The 18144-nt window shown below is 57.2% G+C and overlaps 1 protein-coding gene across 4 annotated transcripts in view; it reads left to right on the top strand.

Annotated features, from left to right (window-relative positions):
• Window positions 1–18144, top strand: part of OPHN1 (oligophrenin 1) — a 52655-nt gene that overhangs the window by 8991 nt on the left and 25520 nt on the right. For all 4 annotated transcript variants that reach the window (XR_011049154.1, XR_011049155.1, XR_011049153.1 and 1 more), the window contains exons 2-4: window positions 8211–8306; window positions 12246–12307; window positions 13492–13563. Coding sequence is in view for 1 of the 4 variants with exons in the window: in XM_068411847.1 (XP_068267948.1) it covers window positions 8211–8306; window positions 12246–12307; window positions 13492–13563 (230 nt within the window). In the remaining 3 variants the exon portion in view is untranslated. The remainder of the gene's footprint in view (window positions 1–8210; window positions 8307–12245; window positions 12308–13491; window positions 13564–18144) is intronic.

Below are 18144 nucleotides of genomic sequence, written 5' to 3'. Positions count from 1 at the left end.
TCGTAAGCTGCTCGCCAGCCTTCCCCTCGCGCTGTGCGTGACTCCCCTGGCCTCCTGCCTGGCCCTCTCCGCGCCCTTATCGAAGGGAACTCTGGAATCATGGCGTGCGGGGGAGCGAGCCCAAGCGCCTGCAGAAGCGCGGGGTCTCCGCTCGCCCTGCCCTGCCTGGGGAGGGCGGCTGCTGGAGGGAGGGATGAGACGCATCTGATGGCTGTGCAGATCATAAGATATCTCTGTGGGGACTGCTAACGCTCTGCCCCGGATAAGAGTCTGTTGTTTTCGTGTTTGTTTTCCCTGTGTTCGTACTGCTTGTCCAGCGGGGAGCCGCGGCTCTTGGAGCACACCCTCTCCTGCCGCTCGCGCCAGAGCAGCCGTGCCAAGAGCTCGCCGGGCTGCTCTCGGAGCGGGGAGCTCCGAGGCCGGGACCGCCACGAGGGTTTGTGCAGCTCTGCCTTGTCCTGCCCAGCAGCCGCTTTGCACGGGGCTCTCCCGATGGCCCCGGAGGTGGGCTCAGCCTCTCCTCCACAGCTCGCTCCTCCCGACGGAGGAGAAAATCCATTTACTTTCCATGGCTCAGCTTTTTGTTTTTTTTTTTTATTTTTCAAAGAGTCTGTCCTTTCTTCAACAGCTCTGTCCTTAGGGCTGGGGAAGGCTGTTAGAAAAGGCGACTGGCCTCCCTGGGATGGTGATATAAATAGGTACAGAAATAGGTGCAGCAGATGGAGCTGCCTGGTAGCCTCACCCACCTCCATCTGCCTGAATCCCAGCCCCAGCCCTGCCACCCGGCCGCCGCAGCCACGGCTCACCCAGTGCCTGTCCCTGTGCCTGTGGCTTGAGGTTTCGAAGGAGAGCGTCTGCGTGCCGTGGCCCCCCAAACCCTCCTGCCATGAGCTGGGGAGCTGCCGCCCGCCCCAGCGCAGGAGTGCCGGCAGCACCTTCCTCTGCGGCGCGGGTGCCCGCGGGGCCGGGCAGGTTCCCCGCGCACCGCGGCGCTCAGCAGGCTCCGCTTCGTTCAGTCAAGCCTTAATACACTCCAGCGCGGTGCTGGGCAGTTCGCCGATGCGGGGGCGGTTGGGCTTGGACACCAGGTGGTGTGAAATCCGTGCAGGGGTGGCAGCAGCCAGCCCCTATGCTTGGGCTTTGGTCCGCGGCGGACCAAAGGGCTGCGGCAGCGCTTCCTCCTCGGTGAATCTTCCCTGCATCTGCGACCCTTTGAGTGTTTGCTTGGAAAATAGTTCTTGCTGTCAGAGCTCGTCTGAGTGATTACACGTTGGGAGCGTGCAGCGTGGTGCTCATCCGTGTCAGCGAGGCGCAGGGCTGCGGCTCCCCTCTCCCACGCCGTGCCGAGCCCGCTGCCCGCAGGCGTCACTCCCCGGCACCCTGGGTGCTGTGGTCAGGCGCTTCATGAAGTGTGTTCCTCTCTGAACCACCATCACTCAACTGAAATACAAAAAATAGTAATTCCCCGAATGGTCAAGCTTTGCTGGGAGCTGAATCGCGAAGGAAGGAATTCCTGTTGTGAGAGTTTGGGGTGAAACAGCGTATGAGAGGGGCTGAGCGCGGCCGCGCCGGCGGCACAGGGGTGTCTGCCAGCCCCTTCGGTCTCCTGGGGCGGTGGGAGCTCTTCTTAATGCGACTTGTCTGCAAACCTGGGGTTAGAATTAATGGAGGAAACTTGGTCATTCCCCCTCTGACACACTGGGTGGATGTCATGACATATACGATTGAGATAAATTATAGCTGTAGTGTTTCTTAATGCACATTTCGATATTTTTGCTGATTTCTAGGGCTGCTGGTCTTTTTTTAACTTCCATCTCAGTTAGCACGTGTTCTGGGCTGGCTGCCTCGTGTCTTTGTCCAGGTTCGCTGAAGGAGCTCCTCCAGCATCACGGGGCTGCAAGATCGGTTTGAGAGGCCAGAAAAATGGTGTCTGTCACTGTGAAGGTCTGGAGAAGGGAAGTTACGCAGGATAATTAGCGTTCACTTGATCAGAGGTGGGGGCACAGGGCAGCACACAGGCATCGTTCTCCCCAGAAGCTATAACCCACTTCGCTCCCTTCCAGTTTTCTCTGAAACAGACCAATGTACCCCAAAGCTGTGCTGTCCTTCCAGCCTTGCTGGTTGGCTTTTTGTTGTGTTTTTGGAGCCGATGCGTTGCCTGACTTCTGAGCTGTTGGTGAGGAGACCCGCAGGCTCCTTCTGCTCGTGGCAGCCAGAAAAGCCTCTCTGTGTGTTTAATTTCCCTGATCTTCGATCAGCTTGCCAGCTGTTCTGGAGTGAGACAGGTACGGTGTAGCAGGATTCTGTCAGTCAATAAGGGAGATGCAACAAGCACAAGGAATATATGATAAGTGTGAAGGATTTCTGTGTTGGTCTTTTTTTTTTTTTTAATTAAGCAGTAAATAAAGAAAATAAGCCTGTTAAGCAAGTTTGTGCACTTACCACAACGTTGCCTGGGCACGGAGGAGAATTTATGAGACTGAAAAAAGAGGTTTAGGACAGGAGATAGAAACTAAACAGGGGAAAAGTGGGAGGGTGATGTGTAAGTTCAGGTGATGGTGCAGAGGGCAGGTGAGCAGCTTGCAGAGCAAAAGGCCACTAGGTAGGGAGAGTCACTGAGCAATGTGTTGTGCTTGAACCACAGCCCTGCTCTCCTCCCTGGAGCCTGCACTGGATCAGCCGCAGTAGTGAAGTGGCAGTTTATTAAAGACTGTCAATAAAGGACTGATTACAAAAGACAAATCTGTAACAGAAGTATCAGACATTCAGTAAATTCCTTTGCAAGAGATTTGTAAAGTACAGCTAAATATAGCGAGTTATTTTTAGAAGTTCATGCTTGCCATTTACTTCTGGCAAGTGGAAATCCCGTGTCAGTGTGTGAAAAACGGCCTTTGTAAAACACGTCAGCAGTTCTGAATCCCCAGGGCACCCAGAAAGCCTTCAGGGGCGCTTGGGAACACCTTGCCGTGGGTTAATGCAGAGCACTGCCTACACTGTACTGCACCGTTTTTTAATTACCTAATGGCAAGCATCTCATTTATGGTGCAAGAGGAGTGGTGTTTTCCTCACAAGATGCTTGTGTAGACTTGGGACTACCTAGAAGGCTGGCCGGAAGGTTATTTTCTTCCCTCATCTGAAAAACTCAATGTGTTTTTGTGTTGGAGCAGCTGTGGAGTACGTAGGAGTGTCTGTGAGTCAGGACTCATTACTCACGTTCCTAACGCACATCTGGGCTCGGTCGGGGTAACTGCATGGGTTCAGAGGTGAGGTATTTTGGTGGGACAAGGTCTGGGACTTCATGCGGTTAGTGCACACTGCTCGGAGCAGAATCTGGCCCCTCGGCCCGACCCTGTGTGTCGGCTCGTAGAGCTTTGCTGCGAGCACAGCGAATCCCCGGGGAGTGGCGGGTCGGGTACCGCGCCCAGAGCCTCCTCGCCGGGGTGGCACGGGGATGGGCTCCGTCTCCTTCGTGGTGCGACTCCCTGGGAAATTCTGCAGCGGGAGGCGGTAACAATGGGCACATTCTTTTCCCTTCAGGGATCCCAGCCCTCTCTTTTGCAAGCTGGAGGAAAAATGGTATTTCTCATGTTGTGCATGTCCCCTTGCTCCGCTCGCCACGAGGAAGCAGAAAATGTTCCGCAGTGACCAAGCGCTGGGAAGAAATTTAGTTGCCTCCTCAGCTGCTGTGCGTCAGGGCCTTGCAACATTCCCCTGGAAAAAATGGATTTCCAGAGTTCACATCCTAACCCTAAAATTTGTTCTTGGCTTAAAATGCTCTTATTTAAGTACGGAATGAACTTTTATTGTCTTTTGTTTGTTTGCTTATTTGAAAGGAAAATATTGTGGCTGGTTTTGATATTTCTGTTTTCGAGCTGGAGAAGAGGAAAGCGAAATACAAAAATGGAGCTCCTGCTTACGCTTGCTCTATTTGCATTGCCATCGCTCACAATCCTGGTGGGTTTCCCTTATTTTTCCAACATATAAGCGAGATTTTGCAGTTATAAATAGTCACACGGGTGGGTTGTTGAAGCTGCGGGTGAGCCGCCCTGTGCAAACCTGCGGCTGCCACGAAGGGTTGAGATGAGGATCCCCGCTAGGTCTTTGCTGGGCAGGCTGTGGGGCACCTCCTTCCCCAGCTGCAGTCTCTGGAGGTGTGTTTATACACACGTAAATACAACCAGAGGGTTCTTTGTGCCGTGGCTGGCCCTCCTCCCCTCCCTCCTGCCAGGCGCGGCTCGGCTGGGGCTGGTCTGTGCACAGAGGTGGGACTTGATTTTTACTGGAGAGTAAATTATTGTGACCGCAAATTGTGGGAGTTGGCGTCGCTCACTGAGCGCTGTGAGGAGGAAGAGTCCGGGAGGATTCCTGCTCGGATTCATGTTGGTGCTGAGCTGTACCGAGGGCAGGCGGGTCCTGGGCTGCGTGTGCAGCGATAGCCCCGGCTCGGGAGCACAGCGATGGTCCTGGTGCGGTGAGAATGGGCAGACCCTGCAGCCGCCTCTCTCCAGCCTCACCCTCTCCCTGCTGCTGGGACTCGGGTGTGCAAAGCGGGGGGCATTTGGCAGCCGTGTGTTTGCATCAGGGGCAAAAAACTTCTGAGTGTCTGCTAAAATGAGGGAGGACATGGGCTTATCTCTCCCAGCACGGAGATGTAGCCCTGGTTTTCCACGCAGCTGATCTCTTCCTGCCCGGCTCCGGCTGCTGACCGCGATGGCCCCTTCCTGCGGCTGCGGCTCATCCCTTTCTCCCCGTCCCCTGGTGTCACCACGCTGCCGTTCGGGTGCCACCGAGGGCAGGCGTGACGTCCCGCCGAGTGTCTCCGGGTGGGGATGCTCTGCGTTGGGCCCTGGTGCTGTCCCGCTGCTGGACCCCGCCGGGACGCAGCCCTCGGGCTGAGCATCGCCTGTGCCCCGGGCGGCCGTGCCAGCAGGCGCTGCTGCCGGAGGCATCCCTGGGGTGATTTCCCAATAAACACCCCATCATTATGGTGACACCCATAATCCCACAGCAGCACCGATGCTGTCCGTCCTGCGTGCACGTACAGGATTTGCCAGCAGCCGGTGTTCAGCCAAGGCTCCGTACGTGTGCGAGGACGAGTCACGCTGGTCCGCAGGAGTCTGGTTTCCATTAAAGCTCCTCGGGAGCCACGCCAGGCGCTCGCAGCACTGCCTCTCCCTCCGCCTTGGCCTCTCCTTTCCTAACCCTACATCTTCCACGGCTCTTTTTCCATGGTGGGGTCTGTGCGTGACGCCAGGCGGCTGCCCCGGCCACCCCAGGGATGTTCTTGGTGGCTGTCACCTGGGCGTGGGACAGCGGGGACGGCCTTCAGCCGCCGTTAGCCGTGGGCAGCGGGGTGGCACGGCGGGGTGAGTGCAGGTGGCCACCACCCGCAGCTGGGGCTCCTGCACCCGACTGTGCTGAAGGTGAGGGTGAGGATGGCTCCCCAAAATGAAAACAGTTCCTTGTCTCAAGTGAAACCAGTCATCACTGGACTAATTAAGGGGTGCTCGGGGTTTATTTGCTGTTAAGCTGATGTGAGGTGTGGTTTACAGCACGTCCCCCCGGATTTCCTTCAGCTAGACAATTGGCCGTGCTGTGGGCTCACGGGGACGCACGTGGCCGGAGCTGGACGGTGCCTCGTCACCGGAGGGGGACAGACGGACGCCGGACAGAGGGACAGACCCCAAGCAGGGCAAGCAGGGGCGGAGATGGATGCAGTGCCGTACTGGGAGGGTGGGATGCGAGGAGCAGCCTCGGGTGCCGCTGGCTTTCGGAGGGGCTGCTCAGGGACCTGGCGCTGGGTTGGGGTGGGCGTTTAAACGGGGTGATTGAAGCTCCCCCTCTAATACAGGTAGTTGAGGAGCGAGGAGGGACTGGGCAGGGGCCGTCAGCAGCGGCTGGGGGAGGCGAGGAGGGTTTGCAGGGGGACGAACAAAGATTCCCCTGAGCAAGAAGGGAATGAGAGCCTGTGGCCCCGGGCTGCAGCATTCGCTCCGGGCACTGAGAGTGAATTATTCGCTGAGGTTTTCCACCAAATCAATGCCATCCTTCTGTGCTGGAGTTCACCCATTTACGCGCTCGGCAGCTGCGCTTAAATAGCCACATTCAGCCCTGAATCTGCCCATTGAGGAGCAAAGGTTTGACCCCTCGGAGGAAACTGCTGAACGAGGCTTTTAAGGGGAAAGAGGGGACTGGCTGCGCTGCGAGGCCACGCTCCTGCCGGGGACTGGGCTGTCCCCACGTGCTGCTGGGGGCCCTGGGGTGCTCCGGCCTTGGGACGGGGACCGGGCTGTCCCTGTGTGCTGCTGGGGCCCAGGGCGCTCCAGCCTCGGGCCGGGGAAGCAGAGCGCTCTGGGGACCTGCCGGGATCCCACGCGGGCCACTTGGTTTCTTTTCCCAACGTTCAATTTCAGTTCAGTGTTGTCCAGTTTTTCTCTTCTCTTCATAGCAGCGTTTCAGAAAACCCCACGTTTGCCACCGTGGTGGTAAGTTCTTTTGTCACAGAGTCTGCGATGGAAAGGAACGAACTCAAATCCACCCAGATGCCGTTTTGCTCAGGCTAGAAATGCAGGGGCAGCCTGTGCTGTGCAGGCACGATTCCTCACTAATTCACACCTCTTTTTTGGCTGCCATTTCCTCCCAGATTTTAACAACTGATGCCAAAACTGAGTGTACTTGTCTTATTTTTTTGAACAAATAGACAAATTTAAAAAAACCCTCCCATGTATGCAGAGTCGCTCTGTTACAGCAATCTTTCCCCCAGTTTGGCAACGCAGAAGTGTGCGAGCCAGTTGCACGTTAACGTCCGTGTGTCTGTGCTGTCACATCTTCCACACTCGCCGCTTCCTGCATTGCAGAAGGCGCCGTCTCCGGTGCCCCCCCACCGAGGAATCCAGCCTGGGACTGGGCCCGTAGCTGGAGTCCAAAATTAGGGAAGAGAGCAACGTGAATCAAAGTACAGAATCATTCCTCTGCTTTTGTTTTGTTGTCTATTCCCTAAGGTCAGGCACGTTCAGCCTCCTCCTGTTTGTCTCTCAGGTATTTGCTGTTGGAGAAAGACAACCCCCAAGAACCGTGTGACTGTGCAGGCAGGTGTGGTTGGTGTGGGGCTGCCAGCTCCAGCCCACCTCCCGCTCGTGCTCTGCCCGCGGCACACTCGGTTCTTCCCGCAGTGAGGCGGTGCCGGTGGCTGTCCCGGCTGTCCCCAGGCCAGCGGCTCTGGTGCGGGGTGTGCTGCGCTGGCGCTGCCCCGTCCTGCTGCAGCCCCTCTGCCCGGGGCAGCGGAGCACAGGATGCAAAACACAAAGGGTCCTTTTGGCTGGGAGCTTCCCTGGAAAGTCCAAAAACAATTTGGGCTGAGCTACCAGCCACCGTCAGGAAGTGTCTGTGCTTCAGGGCTGACCGTTCCCTCACCCGCAGGCCGGGAGCGGGTCCCCGGGCCAGGTCGGGTCCCCGGGCCAGGTCGGGTCCCCAGGCCGGGTCGGGTCCCCGGGCCGGGTCGGGTCCCAGGGCCAGGTCGGGTCCCCGGGCCAGGTCGGGTCCCCAGGCCGGGTCGGGTCCCCGGGCCAGGTCGGGTCCCCGGGCCATCTGCAGGCTGTGGGGAGCACGGCCCGAGCCCCGGCTCCCCGCGCTCCGCTGTGGCACTGCCGTGCCTCTCTTAGGGCCCCTTTGTGTCCGTGACCCCCCAACGAGGGGCAGCTATTTTGCGTCCTGTCCTGTTTCCCACATTTATTTTCTGACTCTACAGACTTTTCTCCCATGTGATGCAGTAATTCCTCTGCACAGTGCCGAGCCTGTCCGTGCTCCCGGGGCTGTGCCGGTGCCTGCGTGGCACCCGGGCAAACCTTCCTGCGGCGGCCAACGCTGCGTGTGAAGCCGCGTGTTTTCCTGCTGGGAAACGCGCCGGGGTCTCTTCCTGTACGTAGCAGGACACGAGGCTGTTGATGGGCTGTTTGTACGACTTGGTGCCTCCGTTAGTGCTGCAGAAGCATTTGCAACAACGCTTGAGAGAGAAAAAGAAAACAAAGCAAATGCTCTCTGCAGCCTCTGATGGCTGTTAACACTGCAGCGTTCTCTGGGTGCTTACCTTCGTGGTGCTTGTGGGTTTTTCTAACTATAGTTTTGTTCCATTCAGGCTAAATCTGTGAGACTTGTCACTGCTGCATAACAACTGTAAACACCCCCAGCCTTATCGCTCTGCCCTTTTCCAGGTTACTCGTCGGCAGTGCAGAAGTTCTCGCAGACCTTGCAGTCCTTCCAGTTCGACTTTATCGGTGACACGCTGACAGATGATGAGATCAATATTGGTAAGTGTTCTTCGTGTCGGTGCAAACTTCCAGGGACTGAGCAAGTCTCTCCTTCTCCCGGAGTTTGCCTGATGGTTTTTAAGCAGCGTGGGGAGCGTGTTCCCCCGACGCCAGTCAGCTATTCCGTAGCGTATGGCACAAAGCTGAGCTTTCACAGGTAGAATTTCACATTCCCAGTTCAGTGGATAATTTGGGGAGGTTTTCCCCAGCTCCAGCCCTGCTCCGTGCTGCTGGGCCCTGGGGAGGACGCTGGCGTGGCGCTGGCCTCCCAGCCAGTCCTGCTGCCCAGTGCCAGAGGTAGACTGGGAGCAGGCGTGGCCCCGAGCGTTGCTGTGCCTCTGGATCCGGGCGGGCGCAGCTCCTAGAGCTGCCTTTGCTCCACAGAGAACGTGTTACAAAAACAACGCGGCCCCGTGCTGCCCTGAAAAGGGACCAGGCTGCAACTGCCGGGAAAATGAACTGCTGGATGTGTCATTGTGTGGCAAATAATGGCCAGTCCCTGCCGTGGCGGCAGGGGAGCCCGTGGCACGGATGTCCTACCGCTCCCTGCGTGTCTCTTGCGGGACTAACCATCCTGAAGCCATTTTACGTCCCTGCCAGCCCAGTGCAAGTTACACAGCTGCCAGCTGCACCCAGGGACCTAAACCGAGTGGCCTAAATGCCCTAAACCCAGCGCTTTTCAAATTAATCCTGCTCTTGGCTAAGCTGGCGCTCTTGAATGGCCAGTGCAGGGCTGTGGGTGATGGCTGGGGCTGGGGTGCTGCGGTGGCGGCAGGAGGGACGGCAGGAGGGACAGCAGGAGGGATGGCAGGAGGGATGGCAGGAGATCCTCCAGCCCCCCAGGGTCTGACCCTGGCCCACAGGACAAAACCCTGGGGGTGCCTGCCTGGGCTGAGGGGAGGGGGCTGCCCGTGGCAGGTAGCCAGGCTGCTCCTCAGGGCTCAGCGTAGGAAAAAAGAATAAAAAAACCCGAAGAGCTTTTTTCAGGCTGTTGTTGAGCGGCTGCAAGCGTGACATTGCTGATGTCAGGTCTCTGGGCTGTCGCTGAAAGGGGAAGGAAGTAAGGCCTGTTCTTTTGGTTGTTTTATTTAAAGCAATTTAAAGCAGATTGCAGCTCGCCCTTCAGAATCTGATTTCCTTTTTGGAAAGTCTCTAGGTGAACCCGCTGGAAATGAGTCAGCATCCAAATCTAATGGCCATAGAGGTGCAGAATTTCCAAACGCATCTGAATAAGGGAGGGGAAAATGCTGCCTTGTAAATGCCCCTCCTGGGAGCAGCGGGATCTGAAGCAAACAGCCGCCCAAGGGATGGAGCATCCCTCCTCTCAGCTAGAAGGGATTGGTTTGCTTTCTCAAGAAGAGGTCCCTGGTTTCCCCCGTGAAGAAGCCTGTGCTGTGTTCCTCCTCCTACGCCAAACCCCGTACTGCCTGCCGGGCTGAGCCGCTTCGCCAGGCGCCCTCGTTCCCGAAGCAGCAGCAGGGCGTTGGCATCTCCGTAGCAGCTTCCACCTCCTGCAGGGGTGCCAGGGATCTGCGTGGGAGCGCAGGAGCTCGTTTGATGTGCAGGATACGGGAATGAAGCAAAACATTCCCAGGCGCTTCTTACCGTGCTGCAGGGAACGTGTTTGATCTGTAAATAGCACTAATGGCGCACGTCTGTCTGCTTGTGGAGGCAGAGAGCAGGCTGACACCCTGCTCGGGGGCTTTGAGCACTGCGGTGTGAGTCAGGACACGGACACGGGGCTGGTGCTGGCTGTCGGGAGCAGCACTTTGTCCTGGGGACGTTAATCATTATAGATGCCATCCCTCCACCGGTCACCCGCACGGGACCCCCGTCAGCAGCTCCTTCAGAGACGGACGGAGCAGTGAAATCAGACGGCGTGTTCCCCCCTCCAGGCAGGGCAGCCTGCGCTCCTCTGGTTCAAGCAGCTGATGTTCTGGCATGCTCCTGGTGGCTCCAGCTCGGGTGCTCCGGGCAGCTCCCAGGGCTGGGCAGGCAGCGGCCGCAGGCAGCCTCCCCGCTCTGCTCGCAGGGCTTTGCCAGCGTCCCCCCAGGCGGGTCCACGCCGGTGCTGGGCTGGCAGCAGGGTGCAGCCTGAGCCCCGTGTTTGTGCAAGGACAAATTCAGCAGGTTGCTCTGCGACTGCAGCCAGGAAACGTGTGTTTGGGCTCTTCCTGTAGAGCAAGAGGAAAAAACACCCAAGATTTTAGGCACTGACATTTTCCCTGTAAGTTCAGGGCTGGATTCCCTTTCTCCCCACGATAATTCCTCTCCTGGCTCAGGCTCCTGGTGTGCCTGCACGCTTCAGGTTTCCCATCGTCCTGGGGAACCACGGCGAAAGGCAGCGTGTCGTCCCTGCGTAACAAACGAGGAGGAGTTCGCATGTGCCAGGCTCTGAAGCCCTCGCTCTGGAAGAGAGCTCAGAAGTTACTGACTCATCAAGAAGGTTGTGTTTTGATGATGCCAGCTGAGGGACCGTGTCACGAGGCTGTGGTTTTCCCTTTTGTGTCGGTCTCAGCAACTGCAGAGTGAATCCTCCAGCACTGGGAGCTCGGACTTGCTGTGCAGCAGCGTTACGGCTGGTTTTTAGCAGAAGGTCGGGTACTTCTCCTAAGGTGGCGCCTGTGGATGAGGGGAGAGGGCCCTCACCTTGCAGACAGAGCACAAACGTGTCCTCTCCCCGTATCTGAGGGGTGAGCTGTTGCTGTACAGGCCTCGCTGTACGTCTGGCTTGTTCCTCCGTGTGTTCCCCCTGCCGAGCCAGGCACGCTGGAGCCCTGGGTGCCGCCCTGCTCAAGAGCTCTGGGGTCAGCCAGGTGCTTCTGAGGGGCTTTGGTGCATTCTCAGACAGTGTTTAAATTCCTCAGCAGCGGCCGAGTGCCTCCGCGTGCTTTGCAGCGAGCGCTGTCTGAACTGCAGGCACAAGAACCGCGGCAGGTTTGGCGAAGCCATCCTGTGCTTCACACCCAGCACTGCTCCCACGGCCGGGCGGTGAGTGGCCCCGGGGAGCCTCTCCCAGCTGGTTCCCAGGAACTCTGGGGCGATGGGGCTGCTCCCCGCAGGCGCTCAGCCCGCAGCCACGCGATACGCACAGGCAGGTGTTTGCCCAGCCTTGTCGTGCAGCCTCCCGGAGCATCGAGGCTTTCGCAGCGCTCCTCGTTTCAGTGCTCTTCTGGAGGGAGAGGTTTTCTCACCTGCTACAAATTCATCCCCTTCCCATGTTCTCCTGCAGTGGGCAGAGAGAAGGGCCGAGTGTTCCCTCTTGGTGGTAACCCCGTTGCTGTAGGGAGAGTCAGCTACTCCTACCTGGCCTCTTTTTTCCCCAGGCTAAACAAACCTTGTTGTTTCAGTTCATTAAAGGAAGGGTCTCACGTTATTTTTGTTGTAGTTGGACTCCAAGAAACGTGCTGATCAATGAGATCTTTTTGTTTAATTTTTAACATTTTGGGGAGTGGTGTCAACTTCTGCGGCCATTTCTACACCCGCTGCCTTTCCTTCGTAGGTACACGGGCTTTGTGCTTCTTGTCGCTGGACATGATCTGTGTTGTTCTGGGATATTTCCATTTTACAGACTTGTCTTGGTCCTGGAAAGCACCTCCAGCCCTTCCCGGCTCGGCAGAGGTGCCAGGCCCATTCCGTTACACTCCTAATGAAGCTAATTAACGTCGTCTTCCCTTCCCAGGGCGCTGTCTCCCTCGTTGCTCCGGGCTGGAGGCCCTCCTCGCCAGTGCGTACATAAACCCCCCCTGTCCTGGCCAGCCTTTACCGATGGCTTTGCCTCACTCGGTTTCTCCCAAAAGGGACCACCTCTTCTCCAGTTCTTGGCAAGCCTTTAGACAGCGATGCTGGGGTGCAGCTGGCTTCGGGGACATCAGCGTGTGCCCCGTGCTCCGGTGCCACGTCCCAGCTCTGCTGACCGGCCTCTTCTTTTCATTACAGCCGAGTCCTTTAAGGAGTTCGCGGAGCTGCTCCAGGAGGTCGAGCTGGAGAGGTCCATGATGGTAAGGTGATCAGAACCGTGCCCGTGTAATTACTGCCTCGTCGCAATGTTTAAGTGCTAAGTCGTGGCCAGACAGCACCACGCACCTTGGTGTGAAGCTTGGCGTCAGAGGGAAACTGGGAGCAGCAGGAGCGTTGGGCTTTGTCCCACGTCTGGTCCGCGGTGCCGTGGCCGTGGGTGGTGAGGTGCTGGGAGGGAGGGGGAGAGCTCGTCCCACGCAGAGTCCAGCCCCTCTCCTGCGTGCCAGGCAGTGGTGAGCCCCAGGACCTGCCGTCTGCGGCAGGTTTGCTCTGCAGAGCCAGGCGTGTGTGAGCTGGTAACAAGCTGGTTTTGTGCTGATACAAAGTATTAAAGAATAAGAAACGAGATGTATTTTTAGCTTGGTTTTTGCCGGGTGCAAGCACACAGGTCCCCTGTGCCCCAGCAGCGATGCGCTGCCTCCGATCTCCCGCTGCGTTGTGCCCTCTGCCTCTCCAGGGCCAGTGTTGGCTTCCCGTTTCACTCCTAATTCCAGGAAAAACACGAAGGTTAGGCTCGGTGGAGAGCTTTTACAGCGTGCCAGGAATGTGCTGCTTGGCCCTGCTTCCCTCTGCCTCGTGCAGCGGTGGGAGCTCGTGCCAGGCTGGCTGGGCCGGGGCTGGCTGCGCCGGCGGGACGCCGCGGTCCCCTCTGCGGGTCCGCAGGCAGGCAGGGAGCGGGAGGAGAGGCTGGAGGAGAGCAGGAGGATATCTCTCTGTTAAATACATCCCAGGTACAGGTTTCACACCCTCACCATGTTGATCAGCTTTAAATTACCTGGCAGTGTTGTATCCCCTTCCCCTTCTCTTCCCCTCTGCCCTCTCTGGGGCTCGAGAGCAAGCCTGTCGCAGCAGAAGCAGGGATGGGAAGGGACAGCAGGTCGTGTCCCAGTGCCAGGGAGGAGCTGGAGCCAGTGGTACAGACTGGGGTGAGGTTGCGGGCCACTGGGATCTCACCCGTCATGGCTTTGCATTAACGACAAGGGGTGTTACAGGGGGAAAAGTGGGTCTGGGTGGGGCAAGTGACTTCACCTACAGACAGAGAACAAGCTTGTGGTCAGAGACATCGAAATCTAAGAGTTCTTGTCTTCTAGCCCTGTTCAGCCTCTATGTAGGAGAAGATTAATCTGTGTCCTCTAATTAAGCTGCGTGTTTCTTTGCGCTGCAGGTGCAGAACGCTAGTGATTTGCTGATCAAACCTCTGGAAAACTTCCGGAAGGAGCAAATAGGGTTCACCAAGGTAAGGCTTGTTTGTTTGTTTCGAATTTGAGCAGATTCGTTTTCTATTACTGTGTTTGAATCCCGTTTTTTCTCTTGTCATTGTTGTTTTTAAAAAGTAGACAATTGTTGTCCTACTTATCGACTTCGTGCTTTCAGAAACTGTTTAATGCTGGCTTTCGGCTGCTGGCACGAGAGAGTCCGTGCTGTGACTTTTAGTCTGATTTTTCAATCATAAGAGGCTCCAAAAAACCTTTTCCTGAATTCTTTGGGTTCTCTTCTGGCCTGATTCCAGCACTGGCTCCGTCCTGAGCAAGGAGTGCTTGTTTCGACCGGTGATCAGGAGATACTCCTTGCTGCTCTCTCTCCTCTCCCCTTTGTTCATTCAGTGCTGTTGAGAATAAAACACTTTCTTGGGATAAGTGTGTGTTAGAGTGGGAGGGAGAGAGAGCAGCAGAGGCCGGCACTCAGAGCTTGATTATAGTCATACGGCTTTTGTTATGAAATATTTAAATAAAGCATCTAATGAGTCTTTCAGATGGACCAAACTTTTAAAGAGACAGACTATAAAAAGCGAATCCTGCACATGTTGAGCAGAAAAGATTATTTTTCCCTTGTCTGGTATCAAGAAGTCCAGGTTCCACGTTACTCGGCGGCAGCTTGAAATGGGGCTGGCTCTGAACCAGCTCAGAAATGGAGATGTTTTGGAGAACACTTGGGGCTTGGATTCAGCCCAGCCCATCTGGAGGCTTTGACGTTTAATAAATGCAGGGTTTGAGAAGCGATACTTGATCCCCGTCCTGCCCATCAGAATCCCCCTGTGCTGCTGCGTGCGTAGGACGCCTCTGAGCAGCCGCAGCAGCGTGAGCGTGGCGAGGGTGGTGGCCGGGGGTCACCGGGCCGTCGGTCTCGTCCTGGCGAAGCCGCCTGCATGGGGAAAGCCTCCTCGCCTCCTCGCCGGCGGGTTTGCAGCAGGCATCTGTGTTACAGCACGTGGACGTGCCCAGGGCTGAGAGGCAGCTCCCTCCTGCTTGACCTGTGTGCATTAACAGTAGGGCCAGCACATGTTTAGAAGAGTCACAGGGAACGAGTCACGGGGACAAGGTCAAGCTTATTTTCCCCTCTGTGTTTATGGAACCCTTAAGTCAAGAGGGCAACAGTCTGCAAATGTTAAGATGACAGCACTGAAGTGTCCTCCAGGCTGTTTTCTTCTCGGTTAGCCCTTCTGGTGTGTAAGGATTGCTTGGTCTGCAGCCCGGAGCGCGCCCTGCCCCCGGAGCCATGCCACCTCCCACCTGGAGGCCACGTACCTGCCCCCTGCTCCACACTGGCCGGTGCCAGGCTGGTGGGCACGCGTCTCGGCGAGGTTGGTGCTGTAGCCCCTGCAGCCGGGTGTCTCTGAGCGCTGATGCGGGTTCTCCTGGCAGCTTCCAGCCCTTCCTGGGTCCCTGCTGACGGGACAGGGGGCTCGGGGGGGAGGCGGCAGCAGCGGCCGTGGCAGGAGGCTGTTCAGAGGGAGGTGGGAGCGGTGGCAGAGGGCAGGGACTGGGTGCAGGCGGCTTGGAGGCCTTTGCGGTTTGCCTTTGGTTTTGTTTCTTACGAGGAGCACGAACTGCGAAGGTGTGGGGGGCCCCTCGGTGAGAAGGGCTCTACCGCGGCCCCGCAGCCGCGCAGGAGTCGCAGGGGAGCGCTCTGCACCCGCCGTGGTGGAGATCCTCCCTGATTTACCCCGGGGGAGAGGCCGGGGCCAGGCTGGGGAGCAGACCGGACACATGACACGCAGAATTTGTGCCCGCTGCTTCGTTTCCCATGTTTTGGCAGAGTCGCCTTCTGTGAGATGTTTTCTGTCCTCTTTGCAAGATGCTGAAGCCAGATAGGAAGAGCCTCTGAATTGGGTCTTTGTGATGACTCTGGCTGGAGAGCAGCCAGTCGGTCTGACTAAGACATCTGAGTCTGCATTAACCCGTTTGCCCGGGGATGAATGGAGCCTCCTCGGTCAGACGGCGCGTTCCCACGCAGGGCAGCGCCCGGGGTGCCACTAGGACCTGCCGCAGCCGCCCCCCTCCAGCCACCTTCCCCTGCGAGCCACGGGCCCGTGGGATCCTTGCTCTTCCCGTGGCTTGTTGGTAAATGTGGGTCTGACACTTGGGCCACACCAACCCCCCGCAGTGCTACGGGCTGGGGGAAGAGTGGTTAGAAAGAGACCTGGGGGTACTGATGGACAGCCGGCTGAACATGGGCCAGCAGTGTGCCCAGGTGGCCAAGAAGGCCAATGGCATCCTGGCCTCTATCAGGACTAGTGTAGCCAGCGGGTCTGGGGAAGGGATCGTCCCTCTGTACTTGGCACTGGTGAGGCCGCATCTTGAATCCTGTGTCCAGTTGTGGCCCCGCACTTCAAGAAAGATGTTGAGGTGTTGGAGCGAGTCCAGAGGAGGGCGACCAAGCTGGGGAAGGGTCTGGAGGGTCTGACCTGCGAGGAACGGCTGAGGGAGCTGGGGGTGTTTAGCCTGGAGAAGAGGAGGCTCAGGGGTGACCTTAGTGCAGTCTACAACTACCTGAAGGGAGGTTGTAGTGCAGTGGGAGTCGGCCTCTTCTCCCAGGCAACCAGCGCTAGGACAAGAGGACACAGCCTCAAGCTTCACCAGGGGAGGTTCAGGTTGGACATTAGGAAGCATTTCTTCTCAGCAAGGGTCATTAGCCATTGGAAGGGGCTGCCCAGGGAGGTGGTGGAGTCACCATCTCTGGAGGGGTTTAAGAAAAGCCTGGACATGGCACTTAGTGCCCTGGTCTAGTTGCCATGGTGGTGTCAGGGCAATGGTTGGACGCGATGATCCCAGAGGGCTCTGCCAACCTCATTGATTGGCTCTGCCAACCCCCTGTGCCGCGGGGGCTCGCTGTGACGGTGCCTGACCCCCCCTCCCTGCCGGCAGCCTCCCAGCACATCCCTTGGCTCCCAGCTCACGCTGTGGGCGAGCTCGGTTCTGGGCTCGGGGCGCTCTCCTGAAGAGCCTTGCTGCAGCCATTAAGTTTATGAGGGTTTGAATAGAACAAGTTTCGTTCCAGTTCCACTTGGAAGGAGACGGCTTTTTTTAAAAAAAGAAACACAAAATGAGAACACAAAGCAAAGCAAAAAAGTCAGAGGGGAAAGACTTGGGACTCATGGTGAGCTGCGGGAGGAAGGTTTGCTGCACTCGGGGATGCTGAGCCAACGCAGTGTTTTCCCAAACGTCCTTACACAGGAGATAACATGTATTCCTGAAAGCACTTAGTTAATTCTGTTACTAATATTGCATTAAGGGAGAACAGTAACTTCTACTTGTTTTCATCTCTGTGGGAGCGAGATCTAAGGAGCATTTGAGAGGACGCAGTGGGTAAGGGAAAAAGACCAGGTTAAACTGAGTGTGGTTTTGTAGAAGTGTTGTTTCTACACCCCTCAACAGCATTTTACATTTTAGAAATTATCTTTTTTTGTATTAACTGCTGATACATCATAAAAATTAGTTAAACTCAGGCATGAAGTATTTTTTTCCATATGTTTCTCTTTTTCCCATTTCTTCCCTCCGCCGTTTGGCAGAGGAGGCTGGAAGCGAAGCAGAACCTGCCTTCAGCTCCTCTCCAGCCCCAGCTTGCCGCTCCCCCAGGCTGAGCTGGGGTTTGAATTCATTCCGTGCTGTGGTCTTTGTCGAGCGGTGGTGCCCACATCCACATTCGTGCTCCTCGCTGGGCGTCCGTGTCGTGAGCGCAGCAGCTCTGCTGTGGTTTCAGCAGGATTATTGTTGGCTTCACGAAAATGGGGCACGCTGGGGTGGGAGATGCAGCAGGAAGGGACTCATTTCGTATGTCCAGGCTTTCATCCTGCGTGTTTCCCAGGCTCTGCCCAGCAGCTTTGCTCTGAGGAGGCAGCAGGGATGGGGACGGGCAGGCAGGGCCAGGCAGGGGGGAGCACCCAGCACCGGCTGCGCACCCGTCTCCCTGCTGGGTGCTGACCCTCCACGCAGCCCCTGCAGGCGTGTGGAGGTGGAGGCTCCCTGCAGGCAGCGCGTGTCGTGCTGGGGTTTGTTTGTTCTTTAAGGAGAGAAGTAGCCGTGTGAGCTGGGTTCCTCACTTGCAGCTCACCGCCTCTTCTAGGGTGGGAGTTTCAGAGCATCCTAATTAGCAGCTGATGGTTAAAATGAGAGTTCTGGCGAGTCCACTTGCCCCCCCTCCCCAGTCCTCGGCTGCTCCATCTCTCACTCAAGCTGAACCGAGCAGCCCCGCGGGGCTCTGGCTTTGCCCCACTCCCGGCAGCAGCAGCGGGTGTGCGGGGCAGGACCCGGCGCTCGCAGAGCTCGCTGGTGGGTCGGCCGCTGGACTGGGCAGCTCCTGGGCAGCTCGTGCTGTTCCCGGGCCTCCTGCTCGTCCCTGCTTAAAGCAGCATCTCCTGGGGCGAGCGAAGCCTTGGGGAGCACCCTCTGCTGCCGCGCGGCGCCCTGCCTTTGGGTGGAACTGCTGCGGTTCCTCTCGATGAGCAAATAAATGGAAGTTGGGTGGCTTCTTGGACTTGGCACATCTTAATGGGAAGGTAATGCTGTCTTTTGCTGAATATTCATGAGGAACTAATTTA

The sequence above is a fragment of the Nyctibius grandis genome, chromosome 13 (assembly GCF_013368605.1).
Source record: "Nyctibius grandis isolate bNycGra1 chromosome 13, bNycGra1.pri, whole genome shotgun sequence".
NCBI classification, from domain to species: domain Eukaryota; kingdom Metazoa; phylum Chordata; class Aves; order Nyctibiiformes; family Nyctibiidae; genus Nyctibius; species Nyctibius grandis.
The sequence above is the reverse complement of the archived record's forward strand: the minus strand, read 5'-3'. Positions and strand labels throughout refer to the sequence as shown.